Raw genomic sequence first — 16,510 nt, 5'->3', positions numbered from 1 at the left:
GGCTTCCCACAAGTAATGCAATTATTAACTTTTACTGACATCGGTATGGAGCAAGAAAAAGTTTCCCCAACGGGGTACTTCGCTTTAATTGAAGACTTCGGTTCTGAAACTCAAATTCGAAAATTTCAAGAGTCAGACGACCGGCACTTGCGAACTGCTTCTGCTTTATTGGCTGCCTGTTTTATACCCCTGACGACCTGACGTCATCGAAGAGGAGACAGCAACCGACACAGGACTGAAGACTTTGATATTCAGGCCAACTGAGGGCAACCTACCAGCAGATTACCCCAAATGTAATGACTGCATCAGTGAAACACGAAGAACATCTGAGTAGTAACTGGTCAGACTTCCTGAAGGGCTTAGTCCTATCCAGGTAGAATCTGAGCTGTCTGCGCACATCCAAGGAGTGCAGGATCCTTTCTCCTTTATTTTGAGGATTAAGGAAGAAGGTTGGCAAATGTATAGATTGGTTGAGAGCCACGCTGGACACCACTTTGGGCATAAAGGAAGGGTTAGTCCTGAGGGAGATCCTGTCAGCATGAAAAATAATGAAGGGTTCCACGGCCATAAGTGCTTGTAGCTCAGACACTCTTCTTGCTGAGGTGATGTCCAGAATCAATGCTGTTTTCAAAGAAAGGAACTTTAAGTCTGCGGACGCTGCCCGCTCAAAAGGGGGTAGTGTGAGCTTTTCCAGTACAAAGTTAAGGTCCCAAGCAGGGGTGAGTGCTCTCCTTGGTGGCATTAATTTGTCTGCACCCCTCAGGATCTGCTTGATGAGAGGGTGAGAGAAAAGGGGTGGCTCAGAGTTGTAATGAGCCATAGGTTCATAGGTTCATACTAGGCTATCTGCCCAAGGGCATTTATAAGCCTAGCCCATAGTTTTGTGGCTTTCGCCACCCCTTTAGTTTGAATAAAAACTATGCCTATCATTTTTCTGTGCCTCTGTCAAGCAGTGACACTGAAGTAATCCCTGGGGTATATCTGCGATCTCCCATCCATTGGTCAAGATTCCTCTTGAACAAGGCCAGCAAGGTGCTCTGCCTCACATGTACCGGGATTTTGTTCCACAGCATAGGGAGTCTCTGGGTGATGAATCTGTCCCTCCAGCACGTTCTATTTATAACCGTGTCAAGGTTTAAGTCTCCGCCCTTGTGGTTCTGAGGGATCTAGATTTTTGAGGTGAAGCATATTCATCAAATCTGGGTTTGACATGGCCTTATATGTCAGGCACAGGTCACCTCTGAGCAAGCGGTATGAGACTGAATAGAGCTGGAGTTCTTTCAGTCGGGCAGCATAAGACATATTTTTGAGACCCTTTATCCTTTTGGTGAGGAACTTTTGGGGCCTTTCAAGCTGCAGCAGGTGTCTGGTCAGATACATTCCGAATGGGGCATTGTACTCAATCATAGGTCTAATGAGTGATGAGTACAGGGGGACGATGACCTCCCTTGATCTAGATGTGAATCCCTTCATGATCAGGTGGGCGATATAGAAGATTTTCCTAACTACTTTAGCAACATGAGTGTCAAACGAAAGGCTACTGTCAACCTGGGTTCCCAGATCCCTGATGACTTTTTCTGTGCTCAGTGGATTGCCACCTATATGGTAGCTAGGGGTAACCTTGTTTTTCCCGAAGGGTATGACTATGCATTTTTTGGCGTTTAACTTCAGGCCATGGCTCTGGCACCAGTTATCCGTTTCTGTGAGGCCCTTCTGGAGGATATCTGTGTCAGATGTGTTTTCGAATATGGCGCCCAGTTTGCAGTCATCTGCAAACGTTGTCCGCCATAACCCTCCTGTGTTTGCTTGTACTTCAGAAAAGTAGATGCCGAACAAGAGTGGACCCAGGACTGAGCCCTGTGGGACACCACTTGTGACAGGCTTTGAGTCTGACATGGCTCCAGCAACTCTGACCCTGTGAGTTCTGTCACTTAGCCAGTTTGCAACCCATCTTGTGATGTATGGGTTTAAATTCAAGCTGATGAGTTTTTCGATGATACCTGAGTGGGGTATTGTGTCGAAGGCCTTTGCCAGGTCGAGGTAGGCTGTATGGACTGCCTTTCCCTCATCAATGGCCTTGGTGACTGTCTCGAAAAAGTCAACCAAGTTTAAGAGGCAGGATCTGCCTTTGACAAAGCCAAACTGGGTTGGATCCAAAGTCTGCAATTTCCCTATGTCTTTATTTATGAGTTCCATTATGATCCTCTCCATGGCTTTGCAGATAAGGCTTGTCAAGCTAATGGGGCGGTAATTTCCAGGGTCTGTGGAGGCACCGCCCTTATGAAGTGGGACCACAGTCGCGCGCCACTCCTTGGAGTGCGTATCCTGAGGTGAGGCTAAGATTAAACAGCTGTCCTAACTGTGGGTTTAATTCCTCATTGAGTTCATGAAGCACACAGCCGGGGACACCATCCGGTCCCATGGATGCTGTGTTTTTGCCTTAGTGAGGGCAGTTCTCACCTGGGTGTTGGAGATGTTTGGGGCTACAATCCTCTGGAATACATCTCTCTCTTTGGGGGGGGGGGGAGAAGTTTGCACTGAACCTGTCAGCCAGTATGTTAGCAATGTGTGTAGGTTCAGTAATTTTCACATCATTTTGAACCAATTCTGAGCATATCTGGGAGTTTCCTCCTAGGTTTCTAACATAGCTAAAGAAGGCCTTATGATTGTCTTTAGAGTCCTTGGCGATTTTTCTCTCAAAATTTGCCTTGGATGATTTTATGAGAGCTCTTATTTTACTTATAATGATCAAAGGTGTCTTACCTTTCAAGGATTTTGCTCTATCTTGTAGTAGCTTCCTCCTTTTGTTGTAGAGCTTGTTTATGGCTGGGGTCCACCAGACTGGACGCTTGCCTTTGGTACAGAGAGTCTTAGTTTTGTTTGGGATTGCCTGATCCATGCAGTCCTGTAGGTGCTGGTAGAAGGCATTTGTAAGTGATTCAGCGGTTTGAGTAATGTTTACCACTGGCTCAGGGGCCTTAAAGGAGACCACACTAGTTTTTAGAAGTGTGAAATCGGCTTTTGAGAAGTTTTTCACTGTGGTCTTTTTGTTTCAGGTGGGGCAGGATGAGGACCTCCAGCGAGATTAGTTTATGATCTGATCTCACCAGTGAGGGTATACTTCCAGTGTTGAACATTTTGATCCCATGTTCATGATGATGAGATCAAGTATGTTTTCTCCTCTTGTGGGGATGGTGACTAGTTGTTCCATGGCATTTGAGTTTATGAACTCCAGGAATCTTTGGGTTAGAGTGTTTGGGCTTGAGTAGTGTTCCCAGTCTATATTAGGGTAGTTGAAGTCACCTAGTATGATGGTGTTTGGAGATACATTTATCCCTCCAATGTTTTCAGGAAGGCCATGTGAGGTTCCTGAGTTTGAGAGGGTGGCCTGTAACATGCTACAAATTGCAGAGCAGTCTTGCCAATGGTTAATTGCACCTGGATGGTCTCCGATGCATCGTGCGTTGCCACCAACCTTGAGGTGTGGGTGTCCTTTATGAATATGGACACCCCTCCCCCTTTCTTGGTGTTGTCCGGATTTTGGGGCGGAGCATGATATGAGGTGAAACCTGTTAGTGCTGGGGTGCTCTCAGGAGCCTTGAACCAGGTTTCTGTCACAGCACAGACATCGATGTTCTCCATATTGAGAAGGGCCTCGAGTCGTGCATCTTGAGAGTGAGACTTCTGGCATTGAGCAGCATTACCCTTAGTTTTTCCTTTTTGGTGTTCTAGGGTGGTAGGTTTAGAATTTGAGCCTTGCCTAAAAAGGCACTATGGGGTGGCAAGAGCCTTTGCCAATATCCGGAAGCCCAGGGTGACAGGTGCAAGCCGTCCCTTGCGAAGCAGCGTGGCTTGTCCAGCATGTCATCCCAGGCAGACAGACATTGGATCCCCTTTGAATGACACCAGAATTTAAGCCAATTATTAAAGCTGATCATCTTATCACTGTATTGTGGCATCATTCTAGGTGAAGGTAGGATACTGCTCAAGGTCAGGGTCATACCTGCCTGGGCTACATAATCAGAGAGCTCCTCGATGTCCCTTTTCATGTAGTCCAAGGAGGTACGTCTCAGGTCGTTGACACCAGCGTGGACAATGACTGAGTCGTACTTCTACATGCTGTTGAGATACCTGAGTGCTTGCATTATGTGGCGGATTCTAGCGCCCGACAGGCAGCTTACTGTGACCTTCTCCTTACTCAGTCTGGTGAGCGGGACGTCAGTGTGTCTGACTATGGAATCACCAATGACAAGTGTGTCTGGCATTTTGTTTGGCCTTAAGGGCTGTGACTGTTTGACACTCTGACTGTGTGGTCTATGTGTTGCATGTGTTGGGTCGTGAGGTGGTAGTTGTTTGGGTGTCTGCTTTGGTGGCCTCTGCTGTTTTGGTAAATTTTTGATCAGAGCCTCCGAGTATGTCTTTGTGTGAGTATGTGTATGATTTGAAGTTGTGATGGTACCATGTGTGACTGGGTATGTATTGTGTGTGGTTACCTTCTCCTCCTGTCTGGTCTTGCCAGTCCTATGTTGAGAGAGCTCAGCCTCCAGTTTGGCCGTATAGTTGCATCTCGCATGTATTTGTGTTTTGTGGGAGAAGGAGAGGATTGTCTGTGTACATGAGGCAATTGTAACATTGCCTCAATATTCCCAGGTTCACCAGTTGAGCTGGAGAGGACACTAGCAACTGATCCCTCGACATACTAGAAGTAGTAGATAAAGAGACTTTCAAAGGACTCCAGGGGAAGTGGGTTTTAGGCTGGTGGGGTACTATCTATAATAAGAGTGCTTTATCAAGGTGCAAGTACTGTAGGAGTAAGTGCTAGGCTTTACAGATAGAGAATAGTCTCCTTGGGAATCAAGTAGAGATGAACTTTTCAGTTATAGGATATGCTGGTTAGATCAGCAGTACAGCTCGAGGAAGGTAGTTCTAAGGGAAAATTTGAAGAGTGGAATTTAGTTGGCCCAAATAGTTTAACCTTGCTTAACCGCCGCTGCTCTTGTGTGCAACAGTGGCAACTCCGCGCTAACGCGCGTTTAGCGTGTTTTATAGCAGGGGGCTGAAGGGAGCTAGGAATTGGCCCAAAACGACCAATGGACTACTAGTTTCTGGCTGAAACTTCACCAAATCGGACAAAAAGGCCGCTCAGTGCTTCCCACTCCCACTGGTAAGCAAAAAAACTTCCCTCCTTCCTAATAAGGCAATGGATCAGTAACAGGAACTAAAAACAAAGCCCAGGGATCAGCAACTCTGAAACTGGACTACTCTAGTTCAGTAAGGCGGGAAAACAAGAGATTTTTTGTTTTATTACAGAGATAAGGAAAAAAACAGACAGTAAATGCTATAAATGCTGTAAATCGGCTAGCGCACTTTAGTGTGTAGCCTACAGAAACAATTTGCAACAATTAGTAACTTAAAGTGCAATAAACAGTGTAAAATGCAGAAATCACTTAAAGTAGCAGTAAAACAGGCGAAATGCAGTCGCTAGCTTAATAACAGTGGGAAAGCCACAAAAAATACTTATATCTGGTAGAAAGTCACTCCTTTAGCTCTCTGCTGCTTGGATCACTCTGCAGGCCACCATGAGGATCTGTGCTGAGTTGGTACAAGCTGGAAAACGCGTGTTTAGTGTGTTTTATAGCAGGGGGCTGATAGGAGCTAGGAATTGGCCCAAAACGACCAATGGACTACTAGTTTCTGGCTGAAACTTCACCAATTCGGACAAAAAGGCTGCTCAGTGATTCCCACTCCCACTGGTAAGCAAAGAAACTTCCCTCCTTCCTAATAAGGCAATGGACCAGTAACAGGAACTAAAAAACAAAGCCCAGGGATCAGCAACTCTGAAACTGGACTACTCTAGTTCAGTAAGGTGGGAAAACAAGAGATTTTTTTTTTTTTTACAGAGACAAGGAAAAAAACAGACAGTAAATGCTATAAATGCTTTTAAGCGGCTAGCACACTTGAGTGTGTTAGCCTACAGGTAAAATTAATCAACAAATAACTTTTTAAGAGTGCAAAACAGTTAATCAACACAAAAACAGTTTAAATAGAATGCAGAGCTGTATAAACAGGCTAAGATGCAGTCGCTAAGCAGTAAATATTCAAAAGCCAGAAAAATACTTAAATCAGTTATAGCAAATACAGTTATAACAAATGCTCTGAAATATACTGTATATTTCCAATATGTTTGAGAAGGACAGTCAGAACACAAGAAGGTTCAGGCGAAAAAGAAAAAAAAAGTTTTGTTTTACTTTTTGAAAAGGGAAAAAGGAGGAACAGAAGGCCTTATCAAATGTTCTCTCTGTATTACGAAGAATGAGCTAATGACACTAGACTGGGAGGTGTGTCACAGTAGGGGCGGGCAACTGCAAAATAAAAGCACTACAGAGTCAAATGAAAGTTTTTAAACAGATAAGGATTTGTGAAGATTCTGAATAGACAAAGTGCTTTATATATATTAAATTATAAAAACAGTAATCTGTAAAAATAATCAAAAGATACTTATATTTTGTAGCTCAGTTGCGGTCAAACAACTTCTCCAGCCTGCACTGTGTGCAAATACAGAGATCTACCAAAGGTAAGGCAAGAAAGATGGCAGAGGCATGGATCTTAATGGAGGAAAAGGGCCTCTGTGGAGTAGGTCTGCTAAGTAATCCAGGATTAGAGGTAGGGAGGGCAGAGTTGTGTTCTCTCCTTTAGACTGAATCCAGGAGCAGTACCTTTTCACTTATCAGCATAGGATTTCCTTGTACTGGGTTTTCTGGCTTCAAGAATGACGTCCAGCACCTGCTTGCTTACGCTGGTTACTGGGGGAGAATTCAAGGAATAAGCCAGGCTGCAAAATTTAGGGTTTGCAGTTGCGGATGCAAGATCTGTCCCCCCTCTGAGAGAGCAGGTTTGGGTTCTGGTGTAGGTGCCAGAGAGTGCCACTGGTGATAGACTGCACAGGAGTGGGTACCAGTGCTGGTGTGGCAAGTCCGGGGCAATCAGAATTGCCCTTGGTCTGTCCTGTCTTATCTTGAGCAATACTCTTGAGAGAAGGGGCGAGGGGGAAAGGCATAGATTGAGAGATTTTCCCACTGGAAGGATAGGGCATCCACTTTCCAGGCCCTGCTGTGAGGTGTCCTGGTGCAGAAATTGCTGAGCTGGTGATTGCAGGGGGAGGCAAAGAGATCCACCTCTGAGGTCCCCCATTTCTGAATCAGAAGGTTGAAGGTGCTGGACTCTAATTGCCACTCATGTGGGTCGAGGAGATTTCTGCTTAAGTCGTCTTCAGGGTGAGTTTTGTTTGCCTGGCAGGAATTGAGTTTGCAGATGGACCTGCATGTCCAAAGCCGTGTTCCACATGGCCATAGCTAGCCTGCAGAGTGGATAAGAGTGAGTTCCCCCCTGCTTATTGATGTACCACATAACTGTGGTGTTGTCTGTTTTTATTAGCAGGTGTTCTGGTGAGAGTAGGGATCTGAAAGCTGTTAGAGTGTGATGCACAGCTAGCATCTCTTTTTGGTTGATGTGCAGATGAATTTGACTTGGGCTCCAGTGGCCCTAAATGCATCTGCCATCCATGTGTGCCCCCCAGGAGTAGTCTGATGCATCTGTGGTTAGGGTCTGGACGGCATGGGGTTGAGTAAAAGTCAGTCCCTTGTTGTGTTTGCATGTTGCTACCCACCAAAAAAACTCTGTCCTTAGACAGGGTATGATAGGAATGACAGTTTCCAGGTCCTGAGAATGTTGGCACCAAAGACTTTTTAAGCACAATTGTAGTTTCCTCAAATACAGTCTGGCTCATGGAATTAGTAGGATGCATGAGGCCATGAACCCTAGGGCCTGTAGGATATTTTCCTTGCAGATAGCTGGGTTCTGGTGGTCATTTGAGTAAAGTAGTCTGTCAGATGGGCTTGTTTTTCTGGAGTGAGGAATGCCATCTGGGATGCTGTGTCCAAGCTTGCTCCCAGGAATACAATCTTTTGACTGCGGACTAGTTTTGATTTCTTTTCATTGATGGTGTACACCAGGGAGGTTAGAAGGTTTTTTACAAATGTCAGGTGCTGCAACAGCATTTCCTGACTGTCTGCCTGAATCAGGCAGTCGTTCAAGTACAGGTAAATTTGAATATTTCTCTGTCTGCAGTAAGCAATGGCTGGAGCCAGGCATTTTGTGAATACTCTGGGAGCAGTGGATAAGCCAAAGGGAAGTGCAGAGAACTGATAATGCATAGATCCTGCCCTGAACCGTATAGATATTTCCTGCATGAGTCCCTTACAGGGATGTACAGACAGGCTTCTTTTAAGTCTAGGGTGACTAACCAGGCATCTTTTGCTAGCACACGTAGAAGCTGCTGCAGGGTGAGCATTTTGAATTTTGGTACCACCAAGAAGGTGGTGAGAATTGAAAGATCTAGGATTGGGCACTAACTGCCCTCTTTTTTGGGTACCAGGAAAAGTCTGGAATAGAATCCTTGACCTATCTGTTCATAGGTAAGTAGGCAGGTACTAGGCTCTCTGTCTGAAGTCATTTATAAGCCTAGCCGGAATGTGTTTGCTTTTGCTGCCTCCTTAGATTAGTTCCCTGTGCCTCTGCCCAGCAGAGCCATTGAAGTGATCCCTGGGGTAAACTTTGTGTTTCCCGTTCACTTGTCAAGGTTTCTCTTGAAGAGTGTCAGCGAGGAGCTCTATCTAATGTAGATTGGAATCTTGTTCCAGAGCATGGGAAGTCTCTGGTACAGGAATCTATCCCTCCAGCATGTCCTATTTATTGTTGTGGTGAGGTTTAGATCCCTAGAGCATGTGGCTGGAGGGGATATGGTTTTCTTTAGGTGGAGCATGTCCATCAATTCTGGGTTGGACATGGCCTTGTATGTCAGGCATTGATTACCTCTGAGTAAGCGGTATGCAACCAAGTACAGCTGGAGTTTCTTCAGTCGAGCTGCATAGGGCATCTGTTTGAGGCCAATGATCCACTTGGTGAGGTACTTCTGTGGTCTTTCCAGCTGTTGCAGGTGTCTTGTAAGGTACATCCCAAATGGGGCATTGTACTCTAGGATGGGTCTGATGAGTGATGCGTAGAGGGGCACAATGACCTCTTTTGATCTAGATGCAAACCCTTTTGTGATTAGGTGGGAAACATAGAAGGATTTTCTAACCACTTTGGCAATGTGATTATCAAAGGAGAGATTACTATCTACTTGGGTCCCCAGATCCCTTATTAAGTCTTCTATATTTAGGGGGCTACCACCTATGTGGTAGATTGTGAGTACTTTGTTTTTTCCAAAGGGGATGACTACGCACTTTTTTGGCATTTAGCTTGAGGCCATGGTTTTGACACCAGGTATCTGTCTCAGTGAGACCCTTTTGGAGGATGTCTGTGTCAGATGAAGAGTCAATTTTAGCCCCTAGCTTGCAGTTGTCTGTGAACTTGGTCAGCCATAGACCTCCTGTTCTTGCCTGTGCCTCTGAGAAGTATATGCCGAACAGGAGGGGGTCCTAGGACTGAGCCCTGGGGAACGCCACTTGTAACCGGTTTAGAGTCAGACCTAGCTCCCGCAACTCTTATCATGTGGGTTCTGTCCGTGAGCCAGTTGGCGACCCATCTTGTGATGTAGGGGTTTATGTTCAGGCTGGTGAGCTTGTCTATAATTCCACAATGGGGAATGGTGTTGAAGGCCTTTGCTAGGTCTAGGTAGGCTGTGTTTCCCTCGTCTATAGCCTTGGTAACGGTCTCAAAGAAGCCCACCAGGTTTAGGAGGCATGATCTGCCCTTAACAAAGCCAAACTTTGTAGGGTCCAGTGTTTGGAGGTTCCCAATGTCTCTGTTAATGAGATCCATGATGATGTGCTCCTTAGCCTTGCAGACCAAGCTAGTCAGGCTTACAGGGCGATAGTTCCTAGGGTCTGTTGTGGCTCCACATTTGTGGAGCGGAATAACCATTGCTGTGCGCCACTCTATGGGTATGTAAGCCTGCGGAAAGGCTGAGTTTGAACAGTGTGTTTAGGTGAGGGGCTAGATCATCTTTGAACTCGTGTAGGACACAGCCCGGGACACTGTCCAGTCCCAATGATGCTGTGTTTTTCGCTTTGAAGAGGGCTGTTTTAACCTGAGTATCTGTGATTTCAGGGGCACTACATTCTTCTGGTATGGTTATGGGCCCTTTTGGGGGTGAAGTTTACACTGAACCTGTCTGCCAGGATATTGGCGATATCGGTCGGTTCAGTGTATTTTGTGCCATTCTGCACTAACTCCGAGCAGATCTGAGAATTGCCACTTATCTTGACATAGCTAAAGAATGCCTTGTGGTTATCCTTGGAGTCCTTGGCAATTTTTCTTTCGAAGCTAGCCTTGGATGATTTTATGAGGGATCGTAATTTCTTGCTGATACTGATCAGGGATGTCTTCCCTTCTTGAGATTTTACTCTTTTTTTGTACTAGTTCCCTCCTTATGTTGTACAGCTTGTTTATGGCAGGGGTCCACCAGACTGGTTTCATTTTCTTGGAGGAGTGAGTCTTGGTTTTGCTTGGGATAGCACGATCCATGCATTCTTGTAGGTGCCCGCAGAATGCATTAGTAAAGGATTTTGCAGCTTGGGAAGCATTATCCTTTAGCATGGGGGCTTTGAAACTTTCCACCTCTGTCTTAAGTAACGTGAAGTTTGCTTTTGAAAAGTTTTTCACGGTGGTTTCTTTGACCGGGGGTGGGGGCAGAATGTGGATACCCAGAGTGATTAGTTTATAGTCAGATCTATCCAGCAAGGGGTTGACCTCTGGTGTGGAACACCGGTTGCCCATGTTGGTAATGACCAGGTCCAATATGTTGTCACCTCTGGTGGGAGTGTTGACCAGTTGATCCAGGGTGTTTTGGGTTTATAAATTCTAGGAAATGTTGGGCAAGGGAGTTATTACTTGAGTAGTTCTCCTAGTTAATGTTTGGGTAATTGAAATCGCCCAATATCCGGGTGTTTGGTATGACCTTTATGTTTCCCAGTGTTTACAGAAATGCGGAATGGGGGTCCTGGGACATGGTGGGTGATCTGTAGCAAGCTACAATTTGAATTGCAGTTTTGCTCATTGTTAGTTGCACGTGGATGATATCTGAAGCATCATGCTGTGCCACTAACCTGGTTGAATTGCCCTTAGAGAGAGCAGGGATTGAAGTTGGTTTTGTGCCTTGGTCCACTGGTTTGGAGGAAGGTCTGGGAACCCTTTTGAGGTTGGCAGCATGTGGAAGTAAAACTTGTACCCCTGGGATACAATGTTGAGGACCCATCAATCTTTGGTGATGGAAATCCAGTTTTTTGCATGAAGGGCATGTTTTCCTCCTAGGGGCGCAAGAGGTTGGACAGAGGTGGGGAGTGGAGTTGAGAAGTCATTGGGAATTCTTTCCGTAAGTGGGTGGCTTAGCACTCCCTGCTTTTGAGGTGGAGGCACTCCATTGCTTAGATCTCTGCATACCCTGAGACTGTAGTCTGGGGGTCTGTTTCACCTGGGTCTAGTTTAAGATGGCCTTGATGGGGCTGGAAAGGACCAATGTTTCGAGAGGCAATGCCTACTGAATCTAGGAGGCTGTACTTGCAAGAATTCTTTGACTGTCTGCATAGATTTAGCTTTTTCTTCCATCTTTTTAAGAACCTCTTCTGCTTTGGTGCCAAACAGATTGTCCTGGAGCATCTAACAATTTTGATTTGACATGGTCTGGCAAGGTCTGCTCCTTAAGCCAAGCATGCCTTCTCAGTACAGAACCAGTGACTGCTGCCCTGCAAGATGGTTCTAGGGCATCAAAGCCGCATTGCAATGTATGCTTGCTGACTTGGCTTGCAGAATGCATAAGCTCTTGCAATTCTTTATTTTCTGCACACTCTGTAAAGGTAGCTATTTTTAGCTTAATAAGTTCCATAATATGTTGTTGGTACTTCAGCATATGGAAATGACAATACAAAGCCCTAATGGTGACAGTTGCAGAGGTACATACTTTCTTACTCCATCTGTCTAAAGCTCTGGAATCCCTGTCCGAAGGGGTGGGATTCTTAGCTGTAGTTGCTTTGATACCTTTAGGCCCCTGGGAGACTGGGTTAGCAGTAGGATTTTTGAAAAGGAACTTGTGAGAGTCAGCTACTCTGTAGTACCTGTCTGGTTTCCTAGGAGCAGGGGGTAAAGTATCAGGAATTAAACTTGATTCCATAAAGACATCATCCACAACATCCTGGACTGGGGGTATTGCTAAAGGCCTATGTTGTGGCAAATATGGAAATTCGCTGAGTCTCTCTTTTTGGAATGAGGATAGTCTTGGCATTCCCAGTGAAAATGCTCTCTTAAAGTATGTAAGGTTTCACCAAAAGAAAAATCCTCTGGAGGAGAAGCAGAGGGAATGGATTCCTTTGCATCTGAATCCTCATAAGCAGATAAGGGCATGTCTTCATAATCAGATACCTCAGAGTCGTCGGACTCTTGGTCTGTTGAAGCTGACGGGAACAGGTCTCTTTCTCTTAATCGACATAATAAGTTCTTCTGCCATTTTAAGCATTTGATGTTGTGGCAAGGGAGTAAGTGCATGAGTTTTGGTCGTCATTTTTTTTAGCGCTCGGCAGTTTTAGACAGAACTGAAGACGTGAAAGAAGTCAGTTTGTGTCGAATATTGGTAGTGTGAAGGACTTCCTCAGAGGCCAGTGCCTGCAGCTCCGGACCCATTCAAGGTAGAGACATCCACAAGTTATGTAGTTGAAGAAGAGTTTCGCAGCATACAGGTCTCTGTAAAGGCCTGTGAAACCACTGAAGCGGGCATCAGGGGCTGCGAAAGCGCCTCACTGAGTACCGGTGAACTGGCGAATAGCTTAACGGAAGCGTAGTCGGCAGCTTTGGTCCTGTGCGGTCTGTCTCTGTCTTTATCCTTACATTTTTTTGGAAGATCGGTAGTCGGATGGCTTACTGAAGCCATTTCGGAATATGGAGAACGAGAACAAAAGTATTTAGTGACAATAAGGCCCGACGACAAATAGTTCTGGCATTGAACAGGCACAAAACCGACAGCGAGGTACGTCGTGGTGTGGGCCTAAACAGGTGATGCAGTAAAAATGGAAATCTCAATGTGGTATCTGCTTTCCACAGGCAAGACAACTGTTAACTTTTTCTGACATCGGTTAGAACAAGAAAAAAGGATCCCCAACGGGGTTACTTAGCTTTAGAAGACTTCAGGTTAATTCAATTCAGAAATGAAAACTCTGGTAGCGGCTGAACAGCACTCATGAAAACTGCTTCTGCTTTGGGCTCCTCGGCAAAAAAGACTGGTGTAATGGTGTCGGCTGCCAGTGTTTATACCCCTGACGTCAGACCTAGAGCGACAGCAACCGACGCAGAAATACTAAGTTTCTGGTATTCGGGCTGACTGAGGGCTACCTGCAGGCAGATAACCCAAGTGTGATGACTGCAACAGTGAAACACAAAGAACATCTACAGGACACTGGATTACACAAAGATAACTGTATAAGGCAGTCTAAAGCTGTATTTGTTTCACAACTGGCATCCATCAATGCACAGATGGCTCAGACTGTCAAAGTCAATCAGTCAGAATGGCATTTTTTTAAATTATCTTTTTATTAAACTTTAAAAAATAAAAACTGGAGATTACAATGACGTAAAAAATCAGTGAAAAAAATAAACATAGGGCCAGATTTCAAAAGAGTTGCTCTCAGTGCAAGTGACTTACTGCGGTGTACAGCCTTATCTATAAACTGGCTTACTGTGGGGACCAGCTTCAAAAACACCTGCTCTCAGCATATCAGTCAACCTCTTAGCACAAGAAAATCTGGACAAAGGCAAAAATAACAGGGAGCAAAGCCCCCAAAATAGGGACAAATTTAAAATTTTGCTCTTATAAACTTAGAAAGTTGCTAGAATAATAGGTCTTGTGTTACCATGCATTTTCTGAAGTCTGAAACTCAAATGCCTGTTGTTGTTTAGTGAAATGAGTCCTCACTGATTTGCTCCAAAAAAACCCCCCACAAATGTTATGAGAAACTAATCAAAAATATAAGGCAAAAACCTGGACATTCTGTGAAAATCTGGACAGTTGAGAACTATGGCTCTTCGTGTAAGTGGTCATTTACACAGAGCATGTCTTTTGGAATTGGAGCTAGACAATTACAGCACATACTTTATTATAAAGCACTGAACCTTTTAGTAATAAGAACTTTAACTTACTTTTAAAATAAACAAATAATATAACTACGAATCTAGTATAACTACTACAATATATGAAACCCCACAACCTTCCCAGACCTAATATAAATACAAGTGCCGCAGGAAATCAAATACAAAATATAACAAGAAAATATAATATTCCTAAATAGAAACCACATGAAAACAAAGCTAATCTAAAAAACTCTTGAAACTATAAGGATTAACCATTAATAACTGTATACAAACACTATGCATGACAAAAGCAAATGCTTTAAAAAAATAATTGGAATGCAACTGATTTTCAACCTGATGAAAAGTATACAATAACCAACATCAAAATGTGGGGTCAGTTATGAAGGAATGCTTTTGTTGTTTTTGGTGAGGTTCTACAAATAATAAAAGTACTTACTTATGATATCCTCTTTAGTTTCCATTTCTTGTCCCAAAATAGTGTCTCTATTAAAAAAATAAAATGTGAATAAAGTTAATGACGATACTAAGCATTAATATAAAGCAAAGCTACTTTCAAGTGAGCTACAACAGCAACTGGCTTTGGTCTGTTTCTAAGGTTTATATTTTAAGTGAGCAAATATGGCATGGTACTGTGTGTCATACTGGGATAAAAGATAATCTTGAATGACAGACACTGCATTATGGCTAATGCACTGTTAAACTAACTTGCTGCAACAGCTGCTCAAACGTGAGTGAGTTCTGTAAGTAAATATGGTTAACGAAAAGCCACATATAGGACAAAATAATGCCACTTAGGAAAAGAAAGCCAAAAGTGACAAGGTACGGCGGTAGGTAAATACCCAATGAAAGAAGTAGGCCTTTGAGAAAAAGCCATTCTAAAAGCCAGTCATAACATTTAGGTTATCTTGTCTTACCCTGATGCTTCTACCACCTGAACATGTAAAGTGTCTTCTTCCTTCCCAAGACAGTCCAACAAAAGCTTGCACTAGTGTATACTAATGTGGGTGTTAGCATGGCTCCTTCCTATATGCTGCATTGGTAGATGTTCCCTCTAGCTACTTAAGCCATGATTCCCTGACATAGAAGAATGGAAGCATTAGATAACTAGCCCTTTTTTGAAAAAATAAACACACAAAGAATAAATTTAAAAAGGTAACTGACAGTAATTTGTATAACTGCAAATACCCATGTGTCACATGTGAGTAAGTGTAGAAAAACTGCATTAAAATAAGTGCAAGAGAAGAAACTGTGACTCTGTTGTATTGTTGTTTTGACTGTACTTAGTTCTGTGCTTGTGTTGTGGCTGAAAAGGGTCTTTGAACCAGCCCATCTATCTAGGTATCAAACAAAAATAAATAAATAAAATCAAAACATTAAAAGACTGAATAAGTAGTAAAGGAAACAAAAAATAACCATGGTTAAAAACATCAATCCAAGCTAAACACAAAAGTAAACATTCATGTGACCACAGTAAGAAAATAAGAAGTTATGTACCTACCATAACGTTCCATGTTAGTTGTCTTCTCTCGCCTTCTTTCTTGCTTGATGGGTTCGGAGCCGATCCCTCGGCTCCGACTCGGCACTTGCTAAGCTCGAGAGTCACTTTTACCAGCTCGAGGCAGCCCCATATCTCATGATGCAAGGCGGTAAGTACCCAGATCTCGTTTGATGACAAAGGGCAATAGCACCAAGCATAAAAACACTTCCCAAAGGAAGAAAGAAAACTTACAGGATGGAAGAAGGACCAGGTCTGAATGGTCTTCAGCATAATAATTTCTTATAACAAGGTCTGTCCAGGCCTGGGGGAAGGAGGGAGGGTCGCAGAAAGAAGGCGAGAAGACAACTAACATGGAGCGTTATGGTAGGTACATAACTTCTTAATGTTAAGTTGTCAATCTCGCCTTCATTCTTGCTTGATGGGACCGTCCCTAGCACCTCTATCCTGGGTGGCTCAATGGAACAGACTCTTGAGGACTGTAGAGCCAAAACTGGCTCTGTCCCTGGAGGCCAAGTCCAATTTGTAATGGGAAACAAAAGTGTGAGGAGTGGCCCAAGTGGCGCTGCACAAATAGTGTCTAAAGGAAGTCTAGCTTGAAAGGCTGTAGAAGTAGCTAAGCTCCTAGTTGAATGTGCTTTAGGTTTTGAGCACAGCTGTTTTCCCCTGAGCAGATAAATTTCAGAGATGACCGAAGAAAGCCATCTGGACAAGGTCACTTTAGAAACAGGAAGGCCTTTCTTATTATCCGCATAGGAAACAAAAAGCTGATCAGATTTTCTAAATTTTTTTGTTCTGTCCAAATAATATCTGAGTTGACGGTGGACATCAAGATAATGTAGTTTTTGTTCGGCTCTGTCTGAATAGTTTGGGAAAAAT

General features: G+C 44.0%; 1 protein-coding gene across 3 annotated transcripts in view; it reads right to left on the bottom strand.

Moving 5' to 3' along the window:
- The window catches only part of TBC1D23 (TBC1 domain family member 23), a 1,834,851-nt gene that overhangs the window by 925,660 nt on the left and 892,681 nt on the right, over window positions 1-16,510 (bottom strand). For all 3 annotated transcript variants that reach the window (XM_044071377.1, XM_044071378.1, XM_044071379.1), the window contains exon 7: window positions 14,573-14,619. In XM_044071377.1, coding sequence (XP_043927312.1) covers window positions 14,573-14,619 — 47 coding nt within the window. The remainder of the gene's footprint in view (window positions 1-14,572; window positions 14,620-16,510) is intronic.

Source organism: Protopterus annectens, chromosome 5.part0 (assembly GCF_019279795.1).
Source record: "Protopterus annectens isolate FY-2018-M chromosome 5.part0, PAN1.0, whole genome shotgun sequence".
Taxonomy (NCBI): domain Eukaryota; kingdom Metazoa; phylum Chordata; order Ceratodontiformes; family Protopteridae; genus Protopterus; species Protopterus annectens.
Note: the sequence above shows the minus strand (reverse complement) of the source record. Positions and strands in the feature narration are given on the sequence as shown.